The sequence below is a fragment of the Lasiosphaeria miniovina genome, assembly GCF_030549165.1.
Source record: "Lasiosphaeria miniovina strain SMH2392-1A chromosome Unknown B0T26scaffold_3, whole genome shotgun sequence".
Classification (NCBI taxonomy): Eukaryota; Fungi; Ascomycota; class Sordariomycetes; order Sordariales; family Lasiosphaeriaceae; genus Lasiosphaeria; species Lasiosphaeria miniovina.
Genome location: NW_026848222.1, coordinates 1,985,018 through 2,009,294, shown reverse-complemented (window position 1 = coordinate 2,009,294; position 24,277 = coordinate 1,985,018). Strand labels below are relative to the sequence as shown.

Below are 24,277 nucleotides of genomic sequence, written 5' to 3'. Positions count from 1 at the left end.
ACATTGGCGGACACCCACCACAGAGACCATCTCGCGGGGTACCGTGGAGAAAACTCCACAAAAACAAAGAGGACGTAGGCCGGGTACTAGAATATGATATGATACGGTACGTAGGTATGGGGTTGGAGGCTGATGTTTGTAAGGATAGGTACCGTTGAGTGTCTGAGTGAGTGCATCATCGCGTGTAAGTGAGTGAGCGGGCGGGCCGGAATCTAGCAACGACCGGAGCCGAACTAGGTATCTAATTGATGAACGAAACTAACCTAAGCCCAGGCACCTGCCCGATTAGAAAAGAGAAAACGCCTGTATCTATTCTTCTTGCATTGTGTCTTCGTCACTCTATGGAACTGTGCCAACAATGCCGTCTGACCGTACAACGAACGAAGGGGAATAAAAAGAAAGAAAAAAAAAGAAAATTATAAGTTAACTGCCGCAGTCACCGTCGTAGCTTGTTCTACCTCCCAAATAAAGGTACATACATTGCCTACCTACGTTACCTACCGTGTAACCGCCGTGTAACCGCCGCCAACAGAAACGGCATCGTTGGCTTCCAGATTACTTGGAGCAAGAGGCGGAAAGAAAGCTAGAGGGAAGAGCAAGACGAAGAAACAAAGTGCATCGAGCCTCCCGTTTCTCCCGCCCCTTCCCATCTCTCCACTTCCAACTCCAACTTTTTTTTGGGTCCGCGGCTTCCATCCCTTCTCAAAAAGCCCAGATGCCTGATTAACCCGGATCTGCAAAGCCAGTGCCGAAAATCCCCTCAGCCTGAGAGTCCACCTTGGCCATGCAGCTTGTCTATTCTTCTTCTCGCTAGTTGCTCTTTTGGCCTAGTCTAATTCAACATGTCGCTGTCTACACCCATAAACGCTTCCCCCCTCCTTTTCCATCCCCCGCTGCTACCCCAGAGTCTCCTCATGCCCGACAACTTTTCCCGACGAACCCTAAAATCAAACCCCAGGTAGAATACCTATTGCCTCACCCCATGGGGAGAGTGCCTGTCGCCTCGCCTCCCTTGCCCCATCTGATGGCGCGGCCCCCATTTGGCCTCCTAGTCATAAGCGCAGGACCTGGCATCGGCTGTTGATGCCGTCGAAGACGCACGTATTATCGATGGGCACGTACTGCTTGGTGACGATCTTGATCATTTCCTGAGCCACCATCCCGCCCGTCAGCGCGGCAATGTTGTGCAATTCGCCGCCCTCGGCTCGGGCAACCTCGTGAGCGGCCTTGACCATCCTCTCGTTCTGAATCGCCCCCGGCACCACTTTGGAAATCTCTGCGAGTATCTCGTCCGCGTTGGCCGAGGACACGTGCGACGTCGCCTGCAGGGCTAGGTAGATGGGTAAAAGAGACAGGGGCATCATCATCGCCTCCGCGTTCTTGTCATTCTCAAGCTCTTGGTCTGTGGCGAAAAGTGTTACTTGACCGGATGGTACAACAACCGAGATGCACAAGCGGCTCCGGACAGGGGCTTGGGGAGATAGGAGAGGGGGGCGAAACTCACCCACAACTGTCTTCAGATGGTCACCAGTGCTGGCAGTGGAATTGCTATCCCCTCCTGTGGCGTTAATGAGCTTGACGAAGGCCGCATTTTTGCAGAATAGCTCCACTTCAGCGGAATCAATGTTTTGGCCGCCTTCGGTAGCCCGAACCGTGTTCAGCACTTCGGCGGCATCCTGGCGGGCCTTGGCTTTATAAATGTTCTGAAGCTGAACGTAGACGTTTGACTGCGCCTTCATGTCCGGGACATTGCCCGGAACTGGAAGGCACTGGTGCTCGGCATAGAACTTTTTTACCGCATCCGCGATAATCCAGAATCCAGACCTCTCCTCAGCCTAAGAGACACCCTTAGTATACGACACCAATAGCATATACAGAGGTAACCAAATAACTCACGGGAATTTTGCTCTTGTACTCAAAGACCTCCTTGAGTCCAGATGGAAGAGAAGGAGGCACGAGTGTCTTCAGCACAGCCGCCGCTGCTTCCTCAAAGTTCTCCTCGCCGCCCTCGGCGTTGTCGGTTCTCGCAGCACTCTGCACTATTTTGCGAAATTCTGTTTTTTCCTTGTATGTTTTTGGGCTCACATCTGAATGTGTGAGCTTCCATTGGTCGAGATAATACAGGAGAATGACAGCATACGGAAGGTGGCTGTGTTCTATGTGATCTAGACTATCAATATCCCTCGTCAAATCTCTCGCAAATGTGAGAAGCTCCGGCCATGGCGTCAATAAACGAAGGTCAGTTGTCGCAGTCTCGTCTGGGTGTGTATCAACAATGGGAAACGCCCCAGGCAGGCCAATCTTGAAATAGGAGTAAAATCCAGCAGAATGCACCCCAAACAAGGGGATCTTGTGTAGTTGGCTGTATGTCTTGAGGAGCGAGAGGTGTTCTGGCCGAACGGGATAAGTATATATGACGGCAGTGAACACTGGAGAAGGGGCGAGCAAGGACTCGAGGCTCGTCACGTTCTGTAGCCCGGTAGCCGGTCAGCAAGAGGACAAGCTCGCAAAGTGTAGAGGGTCCGGCGGCATGCTTCATACCTCTCTATTGGGAAACCAAGCACCCTGGACCTCGGGGTTCAACTCAAGTAGGAGTGCCGTCAGAGATTGGGACCGAGACTTCCCGAGGCAGCTCTCGTCTAGGAAGAAGTTGACTCCCAGGTCCGCTTCGTTGACAAGGGCATCGTCGTAAATCGCAAAGCGGCCAATTCCTAGAAGGCCAAAGTATAAGCGCCAACCTCCTAGCCTGAAGTACCAGCGGGGGAAATACCAGGGAGAACCAGGTTCTTCAGGGCCTCGACGCCGACAGTTCCTGCGCCAGAGTTTACGAGCAGGATGTTGGCAGATTCGAGCGCCGCCTGCCCGCTTGCCGCCCAAAGCCGGAGTTGGCGGTCATATTTGCGCTCTTTCTCTGAGGGGCCGTTGAGTATAGGCGGAGTCTGGCTGGTCACTATCTCGGTCATCTTGTATAGGTCTCGGGTCTGCCGTTGTGGTGGAGGCGGTCCTGGACGCGGCGTGATGCTGGACAACAGTGTCGCGGGGATATCAGGTAGGCAAGGTAGTTGTCACCCGTGCAGCCAACAACCCCTCGTCCTGGTGGAGGTCTATGCCTAGCTCCGACTGGGCCTCAGCCACAAAGGCGGGGTGCTTGGCGTGGAGCACCGTACTAAGAGTGGAGATATAATGAGCTAGCTGTGGCGCGCTAGAGTGTGGCTTGAGTGTTGTTATTCAGCTTGGGAATTGGCGATATTGCCACTTCAACACGCCAAGGTTTTTAAGTCAAGAGACTTTGAAATGAGTGATCTCAACGGCAGAATGAAACTGAGAGAAGCCCAAACTCTCAGATGTCTAGCTCAAAATCTGCAGTCTCGACTGTGACAATGGATAAGCTCCGCCGCACATCCGGATTGTCAGTACAAGGTCGCGCCTGCCCTGTTCAATGTTGCGAAAGACTTTTTTGGAAGGAACATTGAGTCTAGGTGAGAGACAGTGCTTTACTTGCAACTTCCATCAATGGAGGCAGGAACGCGAGTTATAGGCTGTCTGACACGAAATCCGATTCGAGTCAAATGTGGAAACTACTGACTGTTTCTGCTTTCTCCGAATGAGGTGCCTTACATTGACTGCCCTGTCCACAGTCCTGCCATCTTACCGTTCGTGTATAATCAGCTCCCGCTACCATTTAATTTCTTGCCTCCTTCCCTACCCTAAGGTACAGGTCCTGCCTTCCTGCCTGAATTTGTCCAAGTTGTCCAAATTCGAAAGCATCTCCTCGAAAATGGAGCAGGGCTTGACTTGCAATGTTGGCAACTGCGAAGCCCAGCTTACAGACCAGGCGCTGGTAACTGCTTGCAGGTTTGTTGGCGCCTTACTCCTCTCCGCTGTGTTCACCTCAAATTTGTGGCAGCTAAATCGTGAAATTGCGTCGCTACCTAGCCACGTGCTCTGCCTTAAGTGCGCGAGCAACCATAGGTTTGCTGTGCAAGGTCCTTATACTTGCCCCGTCTGCCAGCAGCCCCTCGCCGCCTCCGAAGTCTGCAAGCAACTCCTCTATCCGTCCGAGGAGTGGAATTCGGTTGTCCTGAGTGGTCTGAGTCCTACCATGGTCATGGAATATGCTGGGAAAGCTCTGAGTTTCTAGTCATATCAGATGACAAACCACATGTCCAGTCCCTCTTAGGATCTGCAAGTACTCCTCTGATCTTGACTGACCGTCATTAGCCTGTATCAGATGCAAAAGAATAGAGGCATGGAACAGCATACCGCCCAGCTTGAGCGCGCAGTGGAAAACATGTGGAATCAGGGGAATGAGAGAATTCGCACCTTAACTGCCAAGATAAGAGGTTGTTCCACATCGTCGGTGGTTTGAGTCTACAACAAACATGTGCCCCCAGACATGGAGACTGAGCAACAGGAACTTAGAAGGAGCTGTGAAGATCTCCGTCTCACATTATCCGACAAGAAGAAAAGAGTCCTGCTCGACCAGACATCAAACAACGCCCCTGATGTCGGGAGAGCGAGGCCTGCTACAGAGACTGAAAGTCGCCCATACTCCAGCCTCTACTCAGAGCAGTCACAAGGCCCTCTTCGAATTACGCCTGCTAGCAATAGAGATGCTGTTCCCAATTACTTTCTCACAGCCCCCAACTTTCCCGCGGCCCCTTCTTTTCCGAGAGTCCAGAGCGGCCCAAAAGCCCTGATAGGGTGGGACAAACCGGCACCTACACAGCGTGGGTTCTGAACTTTGACTCTGACCTATGTGCGTAGAGCTAACTGCATGGGAAGAAATCTCTAGCCCACCGTTAAATGCTGTATCTCCTAGGAATGTGGGAGTCTCGGCCTTCTCATCTGGGCCTGGGAGTAACATCGGGACGAGAATACCTATTTCAAGCTCGGCTCGGTTCTCAGGGACAACTGCAAACGCAAACATGGGAGAGGCGAGGGCTGTCCATATCCCAGGTGATATGGGGGGTTCAAGAATTCCGTCGGGGAGAGGTGGATATGCGTATCTCCCAGAGCGGGCATTCTAACCTCGATGCTAACTTTTCTAGCCGCCCAAGTCCCAGCCCTATCGTCCCCAAGCCAGATCCAGAGACCCAACACTCAGCTCTATGAGACAATCCCAGGCATTGTTCGGCGGTCATAACAACTATAGATATAATTTCAGAACAATGGAGACTTGAGCCAGGAAACACCGCCCTGGGTAATGAATACAGAGAATGTTGGGGCTTTTTCCTATTCTCAGCTCTTATGTGTTGTTTCAAGACGATAACCTCATTGACCAGGATAATACTGTGACAGAGTTTTTAACCTACTCTTGCCAACACAACAAGCAAACTCGCCTGCCTGCTCACTCAAACGCCAGACGATGAACATCTCCCAAGCTTTGGAATACGAGTTAATGCAGGGCCGCTACAGTCTCACCGCCCAAGTGGTTCCTACGGTGACTGTGACTGATCCGGCGGTGATACCGAAGAAAAACAGGAGAGTTTCAACTGAATATTAATGGCGCAAGTTTCCCTTTCTGCCTGCATCCAGATGGTGTTTTGGATCATCAAGTTGCCAAGAAGACTCCGTCGAGGTTGGGCGTGTAAAAGGCCGGGGTCGTGATGCTCCCCGGATTTACTTCGTTGTCTTCCTTATTTTGTTCTATTCGGAATGATTACTCGGTTGCGATTGGTTTCCTTTGATCCCTCGTTCTTGCCCCCAAGCCACATCAGTTTGATCGACGACACAGCCCGGCGAAGAACCCAGTGTTTCACATCACCCCTGGAATTGATTCCCGCGTCTGTTTCGATCGGCAGCTGGTGAGGGTAATAGGACATCAAAGATCATCAGCGTGGCTGCTACACCCAATAATTGCCATTTGTGGCGGGCTCTGAAGCAGCAGGAGATGTGCGACGCTGTCCGTGGGCGAGCCACCCCAAACCGACTGCGCGCCCACGATTCATATCCAGCGAGCAACAGCATACTATTTAATGTGCTCGGGAAAGAATTGGATTGGGGTCAGTAATCCGAAATTCCTGTGTGACTGTTGGATTGCTATGGTTGATTCGAATTCGAAGCATTTGATGATTCTTCAGTCAACCCTCAGGCTGCAGCTGCAGGCAGAGCCTCATTCAAGCTTGAACGACTAAGCAAGTACCCTCCTCCAATCACTGGCCGGCCTCGGAATCAAGCTGGCGCCCCCAAGATGCTCGTATCCCACGACATGAAACGAGCCAAGAGGATGGAAGCACAAGGTGACGATCATCTGCACTAAGATCTTCCTCGACGGCTCCCGCTCAAGAGCCCTGCCGCACTAGGCTCAGCTAGAGATGCCCCCATTTTCTTCTTACTTGGGGTTCATCTACTGCGCCAATCGGTCGGTGTCATATCTCAGACATTTGATTTGGAATCCTTCACATGACTTCAGGCGCTTCTGCAACAAGTTTGTCGACACTATATAACACGTGCCAAGACCAAGTCCGAGGCCGCTTTTCCCAAGAAGTGTTCTCGGTTTCTCTCCCGTCTTCCACTGCGGTGGGGCCTCGTATCGGATACCCAGTTTGGGTCTGTGGACGCCAGGTCTGTGGGTAGGATACACGGGTTTCCGGGGATCAACAAGCCTTCCCGGAGCTTTGATCCTCATGATATAATCATGCGCCTCACAGTCTGTCGAAATCTAGTTCATTCTCGGAGCTCGACCGGTGATAAAGCTTGTTTGAGATAAACCTCGCGCTGCAACATGAAGCTATCCAGGAGCCTAGACTTGGGCCACGGACGGATTCGTGAATCACAAGTCGCCAATAGCAAGGCTTCCCAGAATCGGTCCATCCTGGCTCCAGGGCACCGCCACCGAAAACAGACCGCGGAGATTCAGTTTCGCGATGGCCTGCACTACCTCAGTACGCATGTCACATCTTTCCCTTGCTACATGGAGGCAAGAAGTGAAACTGGAACTTTCTGTTCCAGGATCGTGCGTCTTTGGAGAGAGCGTACTCGACTCGAAGTGATCCCATATATTCAACGGTATATATAGTCGGTATCTTCAACCTCTATTCAACCTCTATCGATCTTCCTTTCTGTATCAGATCATCACTCACAACCCAGTTCATTTTACGAGCTTTCTAGCCTAACTACCTCTCTCCCTTTGCTTATTGTTCTTCCTGCCGGACAGGTTTTCATCACACATATCTGAACCCAAGGCCTTCTTTCACAGTTCAAAATGGCTCCATGCGGTAAATCCATTCTCATTCTTGCCCTTCTTGCAGTAGCCGAGCTTGCTGCTGGCCATGGGGCTATCGTCAAAGCCACGGGAGACGCCGGAGGCAGCGGCTCGGCTATTGGAATCAACCCCAACACTCCCCGCGACGGCACTACCCGCAACCCCTTCCAGCAGGACACCACCAGGTTCAAGGGAGACCTTGCCGACACGCTGGGCGAGACCCTAGGTGGCGGTGACAATGATCTCGAAGCTGGTACCCAGGCAGTCCTGGCACAAAACGGGGGAGAGCTACCGCAGGTTACCCCGGGCGGCGAGGTTCGCATGACGCTTCACCGTAAGTTATATCTAAGTTTCGACCTCTGTTCTCGGGTCTTTGGGGGTGTTCACTTTGAGTGCTCTTGTTATGCTATTTCCCTGCCAGCTGGTTCGTTGGCTCTCCATAACGGGCAATATGCTGACAGTTTCCGAACAGAGGTGAACGCGGACGGCGGTGGACCCTACAAATGCAGCATCAATGCGGACGGCACTGCTCAGGATTTCGTTCCTATCCAGGTGACGCAGAACACGCCTGGCCGTAACGGCAGGAATCCCGTGAGTCTATTCCTACTCGATCAGTTGGAAAGAATCGTACCCGAGAGCGCAAGCTAACTGGTTGGATATAGAGTGGCCAGACGACCGACTTCCCCCTTACGGCAGCGATTCCGGCCGACCAGACGTGCACCGGGACCGTTGCCGGCCAAGACAACGTGTGTTTGGTGAAATGCCAGAACCCGGCTCGCGCTGGCCCGTTTGGTGGTGTGGTGCCGGTCCAAATGGCGGCGGCTGCTGCTGGCAATGCCACTGCCGCTGCACGCCTCCGGTTTGTTCGCGCGAAGGAGTGATTCTCCCACCCCCAAAGAAGTGCCGATCAGATTCTCGAAATCTCCCACGGCCACAAGGAAGACTGGGATGCGGGTTCAAGCTGTATATATACGTGAACCCACACTCTAAGAGGCGTCCCGGGCATGCTGGGTGGGGGTTATATGGCCGGCACTTGGTCCATTTACTTTTCATGTACAATATTCGTTTAGATAACTGGTTGCTACCGAGACTCAAGCTGGGTTTGGGCTCTCTTTGGCAGTAACAGATGCATGCACATTGCTTTGACGGTCGAGTGTTGGCCCATTTTCTCCTGACCGTGAAGCGCATTGCCTGGAAAGGAACCCCCTCGGGACTATATATATATATCAACGGCTTATTCACACGCACCCAGAAGGACTAGGAATTTCAATGACACCGTTCTTTTCGTTGTCGATAGACGACTTCTGTCTACTGGTCGACGTCCTCGCCGACGTTTTGCTGCATCTTCTGGCTGCGGGCCAGCGCTTGCGAGGCAATAAAGTTGACGTCGGTGTTGTACTGGGCCTGCACGCTCCGCTTGATCCGGAGCATCTCCTTGAAGGTGTCCTCGTTGCCGTGCTGCACCTCGAACTGCTCCCACTTGGACCAGAAGCCGGGGTTGGTACGGGGGTCGCAGAACTGCGAGGCGTGGCCGTAGATGGCGCGGGCGCGGTCGATTTCGCCCAGCCTCTTCTCCATGTCGGCGAACTTCAGGCACATGTCGCGAGCCTCCTTGTCCGGTAGCGTGCCGATGGCGTTCTCGTATATGGGACGCGTCGACGGCAGGCCAAAGTTGGAGGCGGATTTTGTAATGTAAAAGTTGAACATGTCTGCTCGGTCCTCGTCGGACACGGCGCGGGTGGCGCGCTCGTATATACGCATGGCGTGGCGAGCGAGTCCGCGTTCCTCCTCGAGACTGCCATACATGAGGTAGATGACCTTGGCGAACTTGGGAGGGCAGTCCTCGACAGCCTGCTCGTAGAGGTCTCGTAGCCGCTCGATGCTAATCTTGCGGTCCGTCGCCTTTGTGAGATAGAGATTCCAGAGCTCAAAGGCGACCGGGTAGCTGAAGAGATCAAGACCCCGTTCGTAGATCTTGAAAGACTCCTCGAAGTATTTGTGCTCCTCGAGGAGGTTGGCGTAGTTCACCACGGTCTGGGGAGTAGCAATGCGGAGCTCGAATATCCTCTCGTAAACCTTCTTGGTCTCTTCGAGCGAGCTCACGCTCTCCACCAGATCGACGTAGAAGCTCCATAGCTTCCAGCTCTTGTGGACTCGCTGTTGTGGCGACAAGGTCTCGTCAAAGTAGTCGACTGTCGATCTCTTGGGCGCCTGGACAGCCTTGGCCATGACCTTGATCGCATCATCAAAGTTCTGGTTCCGGAGCTCCATCTCAGCCCATTCGATCCACATATCGGCGAGCTCGGCGACTGACTTGAAGGGCACTTTGACGGCCTTCTCCATGATGACACGGGCATTCCGTATGTCACCACCACTCTCGTAGAACTTTGCATAATTCGCCCACAGCTGATGGAATTGACCAACAGCCTTCTTGGGCTGGATGGCGGCGATGGCGTCGGTATATGTCTGCACCACCTCCTGCTTATTTTCGCCCCATAGACCGACCCGCTTCTCCCATTCCGTGACGTTGTTCGGGTTTTGCCGGAGCATAACATCGTTCAGCAGGAACTGGCGGCGATCTAGGAGCTGCTCAAACCGCTGCATACGGATATCCAGGTCGAAGTCGGCTGCTTCATCCACCACGCCCTTTTCGGCCCTCGTGGAAGCTTGCTCCATCAGGACTACAGTGATGGATTCCTCGAACTCGGCGTAGTTGTCGAACACGAGAGTGAAGTCTCGGACCGTCATGACCGTTGTGATGCCCTCTTCGAATATGTCCCTGGCTCGTTCGAAGCTACCACGCCGGATCCAGTATGTCGCCAACCCGCACCACAGCTTTCCTCTCTGATCGGCAAACCGCTGAATGCCACTCCGGATGATGCGCTCTACGTCGATGCCCGTCTCATGGCCGGTCTGAATGTCGGGGGCATGCCCGACAAGCAAGTCCACCATATCGCTCCACAGTTCGTAGTGACCGCAGCCATTCTTGCTTGTGAAGCGCGGGTTGTTCAGTATGTCGATGTACTTGTGCACCGCTTCCGTGTACAGGCCGACCTGGACCAACAGCTCGATGAAGTCCTCGGCGTCCTCGGGATGGACCTGCATGTACCGCCGGTAGATCCTAACGGCCGTGTCGCCTTCTGCCGAGTTGGCAAACGGCCGGAAGAGGGCCCATATCCTGTTGTGCTGGGTTATGGGAAGCGCCCGGAGCGCTCGATCGAAGGTACGGCGGGTGAGGGTCACGAGCGGCTGCTGCATCAGGAACTTGAGATACATTTCCCAGATGCGCGGCATCTTGTTTAGCAGGATCAGCGCGCGCTCAAACAACGCATCGACTTTTCGGTATTCGGCAGCCCAGATGGCGGCGTTGAGCTTGGCGACATGTTTCGTCCTGAACCTCAGATACTGGAGAGGCGGGTTAGAATGCGCGCGCGCAGGAGAATCACTAAGAGGGGTATGTAGACATAATATATACCATCTTCCAGAGTTTGTATGATCGCGGGAGCTGGAGGCAGGCTCTCTCCATGATAAAAGCCTGCTCACGCGGCGTCCCGTGCTGGAGCTTGAACTCGATATAGGCCAGCCATGGCTTGGTGTTTCCGGGGTTGCGTTGCACGTCTTGCTCGTAAGGGAAGTCATCGTCGTTCTGTAAAGGACCCTAGTTAGCAGCTGCAGCCAAGAAATAGTCAGCGGGCAGCCAGGATATGAGACGCACGACTAGGGCCACGTCTGGCTGGCGCCCCGAGTGGTGGACGAGGTTCGACGACATGGCGGCGACTTGCTTGTTCGGTTTCGCGATGCTGTTTTTCTGCCTCGCGGCGATTGGGCGTGGTAAGGCAAGGTCGGCGACTAGTGAACGTTGCTTACCTCGCTCGTTGAGGGAAGGGACGTGCGCTTTGAGGGCGTGGATTCTGCTTTCGCAGATTCAGGGTTAGGGTTGGGATTTCCAGCCAGGATTTTCTCAGCTCCTGCCCGGCATTGCATGTCCACCATGGTGCTTCTCCATGTGTCTGCCTGTCCGGGGCAGCGTGGCTGGCTGTCCAAGTCGGAACAGAATTTCAGACCCTTTCTTGGCCGCTGGCGCGGGCTCCACTGCATCATCATCACTGGTAGGTGGACGCACGATTATTTTACAATCCAATCCCTGAATATTTGTTGGCGTGGTACTTACGATGTAAAAGAAGATAACAAATGAACCGGCCAGGAAGGGTCTTTAATAGGTATTTCTAGACAAGGAATAGACCTCTAGGATTCCAAAATAGGGGTCCAAATAGCTATTACCCCCTTAGCGAAAAACCTTTACGGCGAGTTGTAAGATGCCAAGGCCATTTGGATCTTGGAAAGTACCACGCCGACAAACATTCATGGATTGGATTGTACTAAGCAGCCTTATCCGTGAGCGGAGACCGGATGACTGCTCAACTTCATTGCTCCGTTGCTCAACTGTGCTCACTACAGTATTCGTGGAGTGCCTTGGAGATGATTCAAATTCAGTAGCCGGCGTTATATGCGGACGTACAAGGCAAAACCGAATCAACTGTCATTTGGAATGCATGGGCATGTAATACTTGCTCTGTCATCAACACACACAGGCTGGTCCGGGCTCTTTGAGATGGAATCCAGCCGGCATCTCGGTATCTCCCGTACAGACACGATACGATACCTGCGTCCATCACGGATGCATTTCAAGGCCACCAACCAGAGCAGGAGAACATAAGCTAGCACCGCGGCCCCGGATGCAGATGGCGCGCGCGGGATTCGGGCGAGCCGTCCTGTAGAGCAGCAGGCCGTGCATCCATTTTATATGCATGCGCGGTCTGTGTCTGGAAACGAAGAAACACGCCGAAATCGAATACGCGGACTATTTACTACACGTGTAAGGTCCGTATGTGCCCCTCCGAGCCCCCTCTCCCACCTCTGCACCTCTGTCCACTGCAACCCACACCACACTCTGGGCAGGCGCCAAACTCCCCGAGCCGGGTTCAAATCGAACCACAAGGCAGCTCTTCCCAGGTTTCAGCGGTTTGCGACTTTATTAGAAATACGACTAAGTATGCGGCGCACGTATCCACTACGACCTGACTATTTTCACAGACGGGTGGAGTTACGAATGCTCGAGATCCAAGTCCGAAGGTGACACAAAGCTCAACGTGCCTGTATCTGTATGGGCATACAATTATATAAAGTGCCTCTACATATATATCGAATACACGGATCTTCAAGATTTATGGGAATATATAGGTATGTACAGACATTTTGTAGCTTCCTCGGATTCCATTCACCGTGGAGATCGGACAAGTTCTAGGTAGTAGCGTTGAAGGGCCAAAGAGAGGGGCTCCCACCATCTGCTTCAGCCGCTCTTCAACCCCTCTCTCTGTTCGTTGATACTTTGCGTCTCCGGCCCTTAGACTTGGTACTACTCAAGGGAGATCCAGCAACTGGTTAAGCACCGCCTCGGCGGTTTTTAGAGACGCAGGGACGGGCAATCCAATCTACACTACATGTGCAGTGCATACAAGGTAAAACACGGCCTACGCGACCCCACTTCCATGGATAGCTCACCTGCCTATCCGTAAGTATGGTGGGTTTGCCTTGGAGCTGTGCCGCCACAGATACCACCTACCGTCACCCCTACCTATGCCAGCCCGAGTTCCATCTTTGTATTTGAGGTTTCTTTGTCAGCCCAGTCTGGTTAGAAGGGCTTCGAGCGTTTGCGTATGCGCAAGAATGGTTTGCTGTCGGCGTCTCGCCCGCACGGGTAATCAATCTAAATTCCGGGCAATCTTCACAATCGCTTCACTAATCAGGATGCCCATCCCTGAGGTGCAAGTGCAACCTTCGATACATGCAGTATTGTTTCCATACCCAGGTAGTCGATGGTGGACGTTGAAGCAACGAGCAACAATTGCTTCGTCCGTCACGGGCGGCAGGGCAGGGGTGTGGTGTGGTGTGCGGGAAGGAGTCGGACAGCGTGGTGCTAGCTAGCAAGGGGCTTCTGTCTCTTGGACTACCTACGCAGTACTGAGTATATATTCATGGCGTACCTCTCTCTTCCACCTTCCACTACGTAGAAGAGAGAACAGAGCTGCGTATCTATCTCCACGGCGTACCCTCTGCCTTACCTATTATATTACTCTTCGCCATCTCCCTTCCCTGTGCCTACAAGCACAAGCTTGACTCTTGTCAACCTCGCCGTCTCGTACGTAGTCAACACAACACAACACGAACTCAACCATGGCAGACCTCGCCACCCAGATCGAGAGCGCCGCAAAGTCTCCGCCCTCGGACCCCGCGGAGCGTCTGGCCCTCTACAATGCTGCCCAGAAGCTCTTTTACGCCGTCGAGGACCCCCTCGACAGCATTAACCGCGTGAATGGCTCTGTAAGCCGACGCCGCGTTGAAAGGTCTAAGGGAGCCTATGACTAACAACTTGGCCCAAACATGTAGCCGTTGATCCACATCGTCTCCTTTATAGCCACCAACCTCAACATCTATGAACAGCTTGCCGCTGCAGGTGGGCCGCTCACCGGCGCCTCGCTTGCCGCGTCGTCGAAATGCGACCCCGTCTTGATGAGTGAGTGCGCTTGTTGTTTCTGTTCTTCATGGCTGTCCTCTCCCTGACTGCATCTTGCACAGGCCGCATCCTCCGCTTGCTTGCCTCCAATACTCTCATTCTGGAAACGGGCGAGGACACCTTTGCGGCCAACAACATCACTCAGGCTCTTGCCCAGCCCGGATACCGTGCCGGGATCATCCATTGGTAAGTCTCGAACGAGCATCTTTCCATCCAAGTGCAGCGGCTGGTTTTGGCTTCGGCTTCGTTGTCTTGAGTCTCCCAACTAACCCCCAAGTCTAGCTTCAAGGCCATCACCCCGTCCTTCATGGCCATGCCGGATTTCCTCGCCGAAACCAACTACGAGAACCCGAAGGACCTGGTCAACTCTCCATTCCAAAAGGCCAACAACACGGACAAGCCAGCCTTCGTCTTTGCCATGGAGAACCCAGACTTGATGGCCAACTTCAACGTGTGGATGGCCGCGGTCCACAGCAACGCCCAGACATGGCTGCACGTCTTCGACTTTGCCGGCCACGTCAAAGGCTCAACCCCGGAGACGGCAATCTTTGTCGACATCGCCGGCGGCCTTGGTCAGCAGTCAGGCCTCATCAAGAAGATGCACCCCGAGATACCCGGCCGGGTCATCCTTGAGGAGCAGCCTTTCATTCTCCCGCAGACCCTCCCCATTGAGGGCATTGAGAAGCTGGGATTCGACCTCTGGGCTCCGCAGCCGATCAAAGGTAACGAGAACGACTGCAATCCCTCTGCCCACCAGTCAGTTGCTAACAAAGAAGCAATACAGGCGCCAAGGTCTACTACGCACGCAACATCCTGCACGACTACCCGGATGACAAGGCGATCGCCATCATCCAGAACACGCTGCCGGCCCTGACCGAGGGCTCCATCTTCGTTATTGACGAGATCATCATCCCCAACACGGGGGTGCACCCGACGGCAACCCAGACCGACATGATCATGCTGGCCAGCTTCTCGTCCATCGAACGCACCGAGAGGCAGTGGGATGCGCTGCTCGACAAGGCCGGCCTCAAGATCGTCAAGAAGGCCAAGTACAACACCACCACGGGACAGAGCGCCATCGTCACGGTGCCAAAGTAGACCTGGTCATTCCCGTCGCCACCAATGGATGCATCAAGGGCCTTGGCTACCTTACTTGATATAGAAGCAAGAGCAACAAAAAAAATAAAAACAACTTCGAATCGGCTGTGTTGTAAACCACTGCCTCAAATTGGACATTCAATAAGACAAATGCGTTGGTTGAATTGCAATGACATTGATGCTGTGACGCACCTGCGCCTTGCGTGGTGTAATGTCATGTAAATGTAGGTACGTATTTCGTAATGCAAGTAAGTGGTGCGAAATGGAAGGAGCTGGCGATGCGAATTGCGAACACGCTGGACTATGTAGCGTTGGCGCGCAGGTGGCGGGTGGGACAGGGGTCGCTCTGCCCCCACTTTAACCAACCAGAAGGTTCAGCTCAGATCGGAGCTGGCGCCAGTGCTGCTGCCAGCCAACCTGGGAAGCTCCACCATCATCGTACCTACAGTACGGCCCGTCCCTCATTATCATTACCATATCTGACGTGCAGTTTTCTCAGCGACTTCACACCCTAGACGACAACACTTCACTTCGTTTCTCTCTCCATCTCTCCTCCATTCGCCGTCGGCTCGAATCTCGCCCCCCTCCCCGCCTCGATCAGTCGCCTGCCCGGCGAACCGCAGCCATGTCTGGCGCAGCAGTACGGTGCCATCCTGACTGACAAACCCCGCAGCAAGCTGCTGCTGCAGCAGTGCGAACGAGCAAAGCAGAGCAGCTGCACCAGACGAGCGATTGATTAGCTGACCGCGGCGGTGCTAGGATCGCGAAGCCGTGTTCCCCACGCGGCAATCCCTAGGGCTCATGAAAGCAAAGCTCAAGGGCGCCGAAACAGGGCACAGCTTGCTCAAGCGGAAGAGTGAAGCTCTCACCAAGTTAGAACCCCCCAGCCCTCCACCCTTGTTCTGCATCATATTCTCCAAGATCCTGCTTGTAATGGCTTTGAAACTCACTCCGATGGTCTCGAAATCTAGGCGCTTCCGAGGTAAATAGACAAAACCCGCTCCAATACCCTTCACAACCCCAAACCTACTTTAGGCATCAAAGGCGGCCGGTGATTTTTATTTTATTTATCTCTGACCCACCCGCCCGTGGCAGACATCACCCGGCGGATCGACGAGGCGAAGCGCAAGATGGGGCGGGTGATGCAGATCGCGTCGCTATCGCTGGCCGAGGTGACGTACGCGGTGGGGGGCAACATCGGGTACCAGATCCAGGAGTCGGCCAAGTCGGCGCGGTTCCGCATCCGCGCCAAGCAGGAGAACGTGTCAGGCGTGCTGCTGCCGGCCTTCGAGAGCTACCTGACCGAGGGCAACAACGACTTCGCCATGACGGGGCTCGGCAAGGGCGGCCAGCAGGTCCAGCGCTGCCGCGAGACGTACGCCCGCGCCGTCGAGGCCCTGGTCGAGCTCGCCAGCCTGCAGACGGCCTTTGTCATCCTCGACGAGGTCATCAAGGTTGTCAACCGGAGAGGTAATTCCTCTCTCTTCTTCTTTCCCCTGTCGTCTTCCCTATAGCGGGGAATATGGCTACAACCTGAAGAAGAAAAAAGGCGTCTAGCTAACAAGTGCCCAAATACAGTCAACGCCATGTAAGTCTCAGTCAGCCCTCGGGTGTAACTCGGCGTCGAAACTGCCGTTCTGATCCGACACGCGTGATGTAGTGAGCATGTCATTATCCCCCGGACCGAGAACACCATCAAGTGTAAGCCAAACTACGACCCCCATAGCACGCCTCATCCGGCAGAGAGAGAGAGGGAAGGCATGTTCGCTAATACGCCGGCACTGCAGATATCAACTCCGAACTCGACGAGCTTGACAGAGAAGAATTCTACAGACTCAAAAAGGTATGTCGCGTCGCGTTTTCTCCATAATTAGACCGTGCTACTTTTTAACACGCAAGCAGGTTGCCAATAAAAAACAGCGGGACAACGCTGCTCTAGACGCCGAAATGAAAGTGAAGAGAGAGGCGGCTGCGGCACGCGACCAGGAAAACCAGGCGCCAGCAGAGGCGATTGAAGAGTCGGGCGACATCCTAACCGCCGAGGAGGACGAGGATGTCATATTCTGAGTGTTGGCGGGGGAAGGAAGGCTCAACTTTTCGGAAGCGCGCGTGAGCCAGATTGTCTGTATATACACATTGTTTCCAGTAAGTCTAGACCCGAGGCGCAAATCTTGGAGTTTCACTGCCGTTGTCATTGTTTGGCTCTTTGGTGTCCTGTTTTTTCAACTACATCGGGTATCGCATCAAAAAGATACCCTATCCTCCGCCCGTAATTAAGTCCGACTTCGTCGTGGATCAGAACCTATCTTGTATAATAGAATCCATTGCCAGAATTTGCTCCCAAGAAACGTGAACTACGTCCACGACCACGCCGGCAGCCCCTACCACACTGGAAGCCACCATGGTCCTACTGAGCTGCAGGTGCTCCGCCGAGCTGCATTGGCTACTGCTGGAAGTCCGTGAATTGATTGATATCGCCAGCGAAATTTTGCCAGACCAGCTGCCCTAGCTCCGGCTCCTGCTTCGTCGGATCTGGGTTGCTGCAGCTCTACTGCCGTTGGTAGGTCACCTTCAAGGCCTTCTCACCATCCTTCACGGCCATTCCAGCGGTCTGCTCCTTGGCCACGATGGCACCAGGCTCGGCGTCGTACTCGACAAAGGCGATGCCAGTGCGGCCGGGAACCATGCGGACCTCGCGGAAGCCCTCAAACACGCCGAAAATGGCGACGACGTCATCCTTAGTGAACCCGTCGGGCAGGTTCTGCACGAACAGGATCCGGTTGGGCGGCAGGTACTCGTCAGGCAGCTGGGCCGGGGCGCCGGCGCCAGTGGCCTTGAGGCCAGCGCCGCGCGCCGCCTTGGCCGGTCGGCCGCCGCTGGCGTCGGCCGCGGCTCCGACCAGGGGACGCTTAAGACGCTTCTGCTCCTCGGCGGCCTCGAGGGCCTTCTTCTTGTCTAGCACGAGAGAAAGAGTGGTTAGTTTAATTACTTGCTCTAGGAAGCCTGAGGTATAGCTTTGAAGATTTAGTGTGCAAATGTACCCATTTCGGCCATGCGGTGGCGCTTGTGGGCGTCGAACTCGTCCTCGTTGCCGGTCTGCAGGACGGTGGCATCGCTCTTGCTGCGCGCTACGGCGACGTGCATGGGCTTGTCGAAGAGCTCGAAGCCCTGGACCTCCTCGACGGCATTCGCGGCCGACTCGGGGTTGTCGAAGACGATGAAGGCCTGGCCCTTGGCGCGCAGGTTCGTCTTGGCCACAATGTCGATGATGTTTCCATACTCGGAGAAGATGGCTCGCAGCGCCTCCTTGAGCGGCTCCGGCTTGACGCGCTCCTCGAGGTTGCGCACGTAGACACTGCCAGTTTTGGTTCCGATGGGTGGGATCCCCGTTAGTCACACTTGCCCTTTTTTTTTGTCTCGCAAAAATGAAAAAATTGAACATGAAAATAGGCTCTCAACACCACGCGGCGGCGGTTGCTTGGCATGTGTCGGGGTGCAATGACACACACGTTCGCAATACATACGTCGCAATAGGCTGCTGCTGCTGCTGATGCTGCTGCTGATCCGAGGCCATTATCACTGTACTTGGGCGCGCAGGCGCGATGGCAGCTTCTGTTTTGTTTGTGCTTCTTTCCCTTTTCCTGGTAGGTTGAACCTAGAGCGAGCGCAGTTCACAGGTAGGAATCTCGTTGGTGGAAGTCAATCGCGAAAGAGTTTCCCGAGGAGCCTGAGTGCGGGTCTGAATTTATGGTGGGTCCCTGTCAGGCCAGCCTGTAGAATGAGGGTCCCTTACTCAGGAGTAATACGTATCACTGTATTCAGTACGGGCATACCGCAGAACCCCCGCTGGTAATCAGCAATGGGCCTTGGCGGGGTTCTTATTAGTGGCATCACTCAACGCGCCAACTCCTCCCTGCATTGTCCCGAGAACGCCCAAGCACTATAAACTCGTGCGCTGGTAAGGTCTATAATCAGGCCGCACCGCACGACGGACAGCCAAGCGTGCCCACCACCACCGCGACCCATCGACGACGACGTCAACACGCTCTTGGATGCCCCCACGCAACGAAGATGCTCGATTGCGTCCTGCGACACAGCGCTTGAGATTCTGCATCTCGGCTGCTGAGCCCGCCGCGGTCACTTTTAGACTCGACCTTTGCCCTCCCGCCGCTTCCGCTGCCTCGGCTAAGGTATTCATTGGACTTGGTACATACACTCGGGTTACTTGCTTCGGCTGATTGACAGTGGGGGAGGCATACGAATTACGGATAGCTACGCACGCACGCTCCAGATTGAACCGAGAGCACCGGCCCTCGGCCGCCTTGGAGTTCGGCCATGGACCACACGTTCGTTCCCGACATGGCGGCAGCATCGGCATCAGCATCGGCATCGGCGTCGGCGTCACAGGCCGCTGCCACCTTCACCAACGCGAGTGTTTGGCACAACTTGACAACATGGACAGCGGCGCATCTGGGATATGCCATGAACATGTCGCGCCTGGCGCCTTCTCTTGAGGATCTTGTCTTAGCTGGGCCGCGCATGGTCATGAAGCTGGGCAGGCTGGGCTCCTTCATGTCCCTCTCCGACGCCGCCGACGGCTTCGGCCAGCGCATCGCCGCCGAATCTGCTGACGCCAACATCTTCGCAACCACCGTAGCAGGCCACCTCGGCACCTTTGCCCAGTCGATACCCGCGTCCACGCCCACGATTGCCGCCGACCTCGACCCGACAGCCATTGGATCTCGCTTCTCCCTGGAGGGTGCTCGGGGCTTTGGAAGTGTCTTCAGCTACGCCTTCAGCAAGTGGGCTCTGTGCTGCATCGCCATGGCGGTTATCATAAACCGTACCCACGTCTTTGCCGCCACCCGCCGCAGACTCCGCCTTGGCTGGTCTGTCCGCCTTGCTCTCCGCCTTCCCATCATCATCGTGCTGCTCCTCCAGGCACGGAGGCTGCTGCAGTCGATGCAGTGCCAGACGTCGCCCGACTTTTCCGAGATGCGCTGGGGGAACGCCAGCAAGAGCTCAGACTTGATGTTCTCTCAGCCCAACGGCTTCCTGCACGGCCTGAGCTCGTCGCTGCTATTCGGCGCGTCTGACCAGGAGTCCTGCGAGTCGGTGCGCATGGTGCCTTGGGACGACCAGGAACAATCGGAATTGCGCGGGTCGCTGTCTCGGCTGTGGCCCCTCTTCTTGTCCTTCTGCTTGAGCCAGTTTATCGAAGTCGTCTCGTGCACTGTGCAGGGCCGTGCCATCTCTGCCGAGACTGGCATGACTCTCTTCGAGCATTCTCTGGCCTTCGCAGAGGCCGATGCCGCCGTGGGTAACCAGCTTGGCTGGGGCCTTTTTTCAAACGAGTCCAACGCTCCGTCGTCTACCACGCTGGGATCGACCATTGCCGTGACCCGCGCCATGATCATGAGTAGAGTAAACACCCCCCCCGAAGTCCTCATGGCTGCTTTCCTCTCAACCATGGGCCACGCGATCAGCCACGTCCTCGGGCTCCTGAATCTGCAGTCCCGCTTCCGCCTTCTCAGCACCGGATTCTGGGGTCTATGCTTCATGGGCAGCATCATGTGGAGCGCTGCCAACTTCTCAATTGAAGATTCGTCGTCACGCGGCTTGTTGCGGTACCCCACTGTCTGCATCATCGGCTTCATCCCACATATTCTGGTCTTGACGGGCATCATCGGGTGCGGATTCGTTTACTTTCTTGCCCTTTCCCTTTCAGCGTGTGCTGCCCCCGAGACAGATGCCGAAGGACGGCGCCTAACTCTCAGGCAACGGTTTGCCCAGGCCCATAACAACATGCAGGCAAATGTGTCGCTGTCAGATATCCGCATCCGGATGGATATGGACTTCTACACTGCCCTGCTGCGGGCCGGCTTTGGTGCCATCACCATGGCAAGCGAGGCTGTCTACCTTTGTGAAGACCGTCGGGTGAGTCTGGGAATGTACACCTGGCTGGAGGAGGAGAGGTTCCGTGAGGTTGAGGAGCTTCGGATGCAGTGGATAGGCGGCGGAATCCCTGGGTCCCGCTTCGACTCGATCGGCACCATCGGCCTCGTTCCTATTAAGGATGGCCAGGCAAGTGCCGCTAGCGGCTACGCCAGAGAGAAGGCAGCACAAAAGATACCCAAGAATGATGCAGCGGCAAGGAGGGTCCGGGACGGCGTTGGCGCTTCCGAGCGCAGCGGGAGGTGGTTGATGGCCTTTGAGTATATCATGCACATCAACAGGCTGCTGCTCACTACCTCAGCACTCGTTACCATCAGACTTCTCTCTTTCGTAGGGGTCCAGAACCCCCCTCGCTGGCTCCGATGGCTGTCACGGAGACCAAAGGCGGAGTCTTCCGACAGGAAGGGACAGCGGAGGGAACTTATTGACCCGGACTCGATATTTGTCCCTGGCAGCGTGATGGCTCTGGCCTCCATTCAGCGTATCGAGCAGGTTGATGTAGAGGCTGAACTCCGTCGATGCATGAACCGCGCGAGGGCAGTGGCAGATGAGCCACCCCACTCTGCTGACGAAGATGAGATTGATTCGAAGCTTTACACTTGGTGGCTCAAGGGCGGCTGGTGGGGGGGGTTGGACTCGAGTGGCGACTATTCTCCGTCGGACGGCCAGGATGGCGCTGGTGGTGTGGATGACGCCGACTTTGACGACACGACCAGCATCATCTCCTCGACTGACAACGCAGAGGGCGAACTTGGATGGGAGTCTGAGTCTGATGACGATCTCGGCGACGGACAGCGCACCCCTACCCAGGACGCTCCCAGGACCTTTGTCTCTGATCTCGCCGACGCCCGCGCCCGCGCCCGCGCCCGCGGCTCCCGCCAGGCAACGCCTGTGGTTGACACGCCCATGGCCCCGACGGACTTGGCTCGTCTTCTCAACCCTCGCAGCCCAGAAGACCGCGAGGAGGCCCGCACGCTGGCCGCTCATCTCGCCAGCGACCAGATATTGACCCGTTCCCGCTTCCGGCAGAGCCAACAGCGCCAGCGCGCGCAGGTATTGCTGACGAACCACCAACAATTCGGCCTCGGCCCAGAAAAGATGAGTCCCGATGAGGAGGCCCACCGCCTAGAGCAGATATTGCTGTCACGCCGCGCTGCTGGCGTCGCTGCTGGCACAAGAGGCGGCGGTCGACAGTCGACTGCCGGTGGCGCATCCTGGGCCACCGGTGCCGCTGGTCTCGGCCCTGACGGCCCGCAGTGCGTTGTCTGCCAGAGCGCCGCGCGCACCATCATCGTCTGGCCCTGCCGCTGCCTCAGCCTGTGCGACGACTGCCGCGTTTCACTGGCCATGAACAACTTCGACAAGTGCGTCTGCTGCCGCCGCGAGGTGATTAGCTTCAGTAGAATCTACGTGCCTTGACCGGCTGGTTAGTTCAATACAAGCAGTTTTATCTAGTTATTTTCTTTTTTTTCTTTTCTTGTTAATTTTTTAGTCTTTTTCTCTCATTTTCCCCGTGCAGTTTCTTGACATGGCATGGGCGGAGATTCTCTCATGCACAGAGAGAGGGAGACAAGACTTTGCGAGCGCCTGGATGGGACGGTGTTCCGGTTGGTTGGGTGGTTGTTTTTTTGTCATTATTGTATAAGTTGGGTGGTGTCATATGTATTGTACATTCGAGGACCACAAAGCAGAGCAGCATAGCAGATCAGCGATGGGTTAGCATACATAAATCGTTTCGGGCACATTAAATACATCGTTTTCTTTCCTGTTCAGAGTCTCTTCTGGCTCTTCTTTCTCCTTCCCGTTTGGTAAAGAGCTCTCCTGCTTACACAACTTAAGGTTGAGTCAATGTGCCGGGCTGCCACGATTGCTGTGGTGTGTGTTTTGCTGTTTGCGCGAACGCGGAGACTTGTCTAGTCGGCCTTTGGCCGTTCTAGGTGAAGGAAAGCAAAAGTAGTAACCAGGGCACGACAATCGAGAGCAGATATAGATTGCATTAGAGATCGGGAGAGCCGATATATAGATTTTATTCTTGTATTGTACCAAGTTTCTTCGTCTCATTTACTGATTCTTCCGTCTCTTTTTGGGGCACAGATATGAGCGCCTCAGGCGCTTATTAGCGAGTGTCAACTCCAGACGCAGCCCGTCGTCGAATCGAACCGAATCCAATCGTAAGAACCCCCAATAACCCCAAACCCATTTTCACTCCCCTTCCTCCAAACACCCACTCGACAACATTGAAGCTACTAATAGTACATAGTACTAGGTATCTATCGATCAGCGATCAAAATAAAATTCTTTAGCAACCACTTTCTCCATACAAAAAATCCGTCCCGTCCCATTCATTCCATTTTCCACTTGCAGGAGAAATTCACTGAAATGGACGAATCAAAGATGTTGGATGGGAACCTCCCTAAGTATATATATTTCCTAGTCTTGGGGGTCAGCTTTGTCGTTTGCTGTCGAGGCTGACCTTATCAATTAATTACAGCCATTCGGCAATGCCCGCTTCTACAGAAGGAGACGTACTGAAAAGCTTCAAACAGTCTGCGGCTAGCCAAAGAATATACATGGAAAATGCTAGAGGCAGGACAGCCCATAAGGACCGACTCAGGAAGTTGGAGGAGCTGAAGTCGTTCTCCAGAGACTTCAAACTGTCTACACCGCTGCCTGCGGACATTGAAGGCATTGTCCGTCGAGTACCTTCCAATATGGATGATGGGGACGGTTGGATACCGCCGCCGGTCCCGGAAGGACACAGCGCCACAAGGCTTTCAGGCTCGAATGAACCAGCGATAGCGCCAGGCCGAGCCACGGACTCGGGAAAAAATCCACGGTGTGTCATATCGGGGACAGGAACATCGGATACCTCCACATTGGGAAGGGGAACCGGAACCGCAGTACCAAGCTCGACCACTCTGACTGCCCCGACTTTGAGCAACCCGAGCCTTGGCAAGCAAGGGCAAACCCGGTGGATGCTAGCTGTTAATGGTATACTAGAAGTCGTCGAAAGCAACGGGGAACTCCTAAACGAGGTACTTCTACCAGACGCGAACCGAGCCGATGGTCAAGATGACGATAGAAATACATTTGACGGTAGCACCGTGTCTTCTGTTCAAGTTACGGCTGAGGAAAGAACATTGCTCGTGGAGCAGTTCTGTGCTGTAGTGACGGAGGCTCTCCATGAAAATAAGGCTTCTTTCATACAGTTCACGGCCGAAGGTACTACTCGCATGAGAACTCGAATCGAGTTGTCAGTTCGGTCCTTCGCCAAGGAGATGCTGGAGAAGCCGAACACTACAAAGGAAGTAAAACGCGCCTCCAGATGGGTCGGCCGATCGAAATTTCAGATTGCAGAAGAGTTGATCTCCTCCATGGAACGGGACAGCACTCGTGAGCAGGCGAGGCGGTATGCGCAGGAATGGGTAGAGACTCAACGACGG

The 24,277-nt window shown here is 54.6% G+C and overlaps 9 protein-coding genes across 9 annotated transcripts; 6 read left to right on the top strand and 3 right to left on the bottom strand.

Moving 5' to 3' along the window:
• Window positions 1–737: 737 nt before the first annotated feature.
• B0T26DRAFT_207723 (uncharacterized protein) lies at window positions 738–3,065 on the bottom strand. Its single transcript, XM_060433779.1, has 5 exons — window positions 2,771–3,065; window positions 2,542–2,711; window positions 1,897–2,469; window positions 1,505–1,835; window positions 738–1,402 (listed from the first exon to the last, which is right to left on the bottom strand). The coding sequence occupies exons 1-5, from the start codon at window positions 2,961–2,963 to the stop codon at window positions 1,053–1,055; spliced, it is 1,617 nt and encodes a 538-aa protein (XP_060298127.1). The 5' UTR covers window positions 2,964–3,065; the 3' UTR covers window positions 738–1,052.
• A 713-nt stretch (window positions 3,066–3,778) lies between these two features.
• On the top strand, window positions 3,779–4,141 carry B0T26DRAFT_739487 (uncharacterized protein; the record flags this gene model as incomplete). Its single annotated transcript, XM_060443716.1, has 2 exons — window positions 3,779–3,885; window positions 3,937–4,141. The coding sequence occupies 2 exons, from the start codon at window positions 3,779–3,781 to the stop codon at window positions 4,139–4,141; spliced, it is 312 nt and encodes a 103-aa protein (XP_060298126.1).
• Window positions 4,142–4,258: 117 nt separating this feature from the next.
• B0T26DRAFT_207448 (uncharacterized protein) lies at window positions 4,259–5,397 on the top strand. The gene is made up of 2 exons (XM_060433778.1): window positions 4,259–4,730; window positions 4,786–5,397. Exons 1-2 carry the CDS (start codon window positions 4,397–4,399, stop codon window positions 5,028–5,030), a joined length of 579 nt encoding a protein of 192 aa, XP_060298125.1. The 5' UTR covers window positions 4,259–4,396; the 3' UTR covers window positions 5,031–5,397.
• A 1,810-nt stretch (window positions 5,398–7,207) lies between these two features.
• B0T26DRAFT_749631 (uncharacterized protein) lies at window positions 7,208–8,088 on the top strand (the record flags this gene model as incomplete). Its single annotated transcript, XM_060445132.1, has 3 exons — window positions 7,208–7,541; window positions 7,680–7,798; window positions 7,870–8,088. The coding sequence occupies 3 exons, from the start codon at window positions 7,208–7,210 to the stop codon at window positions 8,086–8,088; spliced, it is 672 nt and encodes a 223-aa protein (XP_060298124.1).
• A 427-nt stretch (window positions 8,089–8,515) lies between these two features.
• On the bottom strand, window positions 8,516–10,976 carry B0T26DRAFT_644143 (uncharacterized protein; the record flags this gene model as incomplete). The annotated part of the gene is made up of 3 exons (XM_060437600.1): window positions 8,516–10,612; window positions 10,683–10,853; window positions 10,923–10,976. The coding sequence occupies 3 exons, from the start codon at window positions 10,974–10,976 to the stop codon at window positions 8,516–8,518; spliced, it is 2,322 nt and encodes a 773-aa protein (XP_060298123.1).
• Window positions 10,977–13,441: 2,465 nt separating this feature from the next.
• Window positions 13,442–14,879, top strand: B0T26DRAFT_749629 (S-adenosyl-L-methionine-dependent methyltransferase; the record flags this gene model as incomplete). Its single annotated transcript, XM_060445131.1, has 5 exons — window positions 13,442–13,588; window positions 13,655–13,781; window positions 13,844–13,967; window positions 14,064–14,503; window positions 14,566–14,879. 5 exons carry the CDS (start codon window positions 13,442–13,444, stop codon window positions 14,877–14,879), a joined length of 1,152 nt encoding a protein of 383 aa, XP_060298122.1.
• A 313-nt stretch (window positions 14,880–15,192) lies between these two features.
• B0T26DRAFT_207163 (vacuolar ATP synthase subunit D) lies at window positions 15,193–17,187 on the top strand. Its single transcript, XM_060433777.1, has 8 exons — window positions 15,193–15,519; window positions 15,639–15,751; window positions 15,851–15,861; window positions 15,975–16,349; window positions 16,458–16,467; window positions 16,540–16,580; window positions 16,667–16,722; window positions 16,782–17,187. Exons 1-8 carry the CDS (start codon window positions 15,505–15,507, stop codon window positions 16,944–16,946), a joined length of 786 nt encoding a protein of 261 aa, XP_060298121.1. The 5' UTR covers window positions 15,193–15,504; the 3' UTR covers window positions 16,947–17,187.
• Window positions 17,188–17,427: 240 nt separating this feature from the next.
• Window positions 17,428–18,453, bottom strand: B0T26DRAFT_749627 (uncharacterized protein; the record flags this gene model as incomplete). Its single annotated transcript, XM_060445130.1, has 3 exons — window positions 17,428–17,834; window positions 17,921–18,234; window positions 18,404–18,453. The coding sequence occupies 3 exons, from the start codon at window positions 18,451–18,453 to the stop codon at window positions 17,428–17,430; spliced, it is 771 nt and encodes a 256-aa protein (XP_060298120.1).
• A 357-nt stretch (window positions 18,454–18,810) lies between these two features.
• Window positions 18,811–22,605, top strand: B0T26DRAFT_701726 (uncharacterized protein). Its single transcript, XM_060441604.1, has one exon. The coding sequence runs from the start codon at window positions 19,215–19,217 to the stop codon at window positions 22,251–22,253; it is 3,039 nt and encodes a 1,012-aa protein (XP_060298119.1). The 5' UTR covers window positions 18,811–19,214; the 3' UTR covers window positions 22,254–22,605.
• The last annotated feature ends 1,672 nt before the right edge of the window (window positions 22,606–24,277 follow it).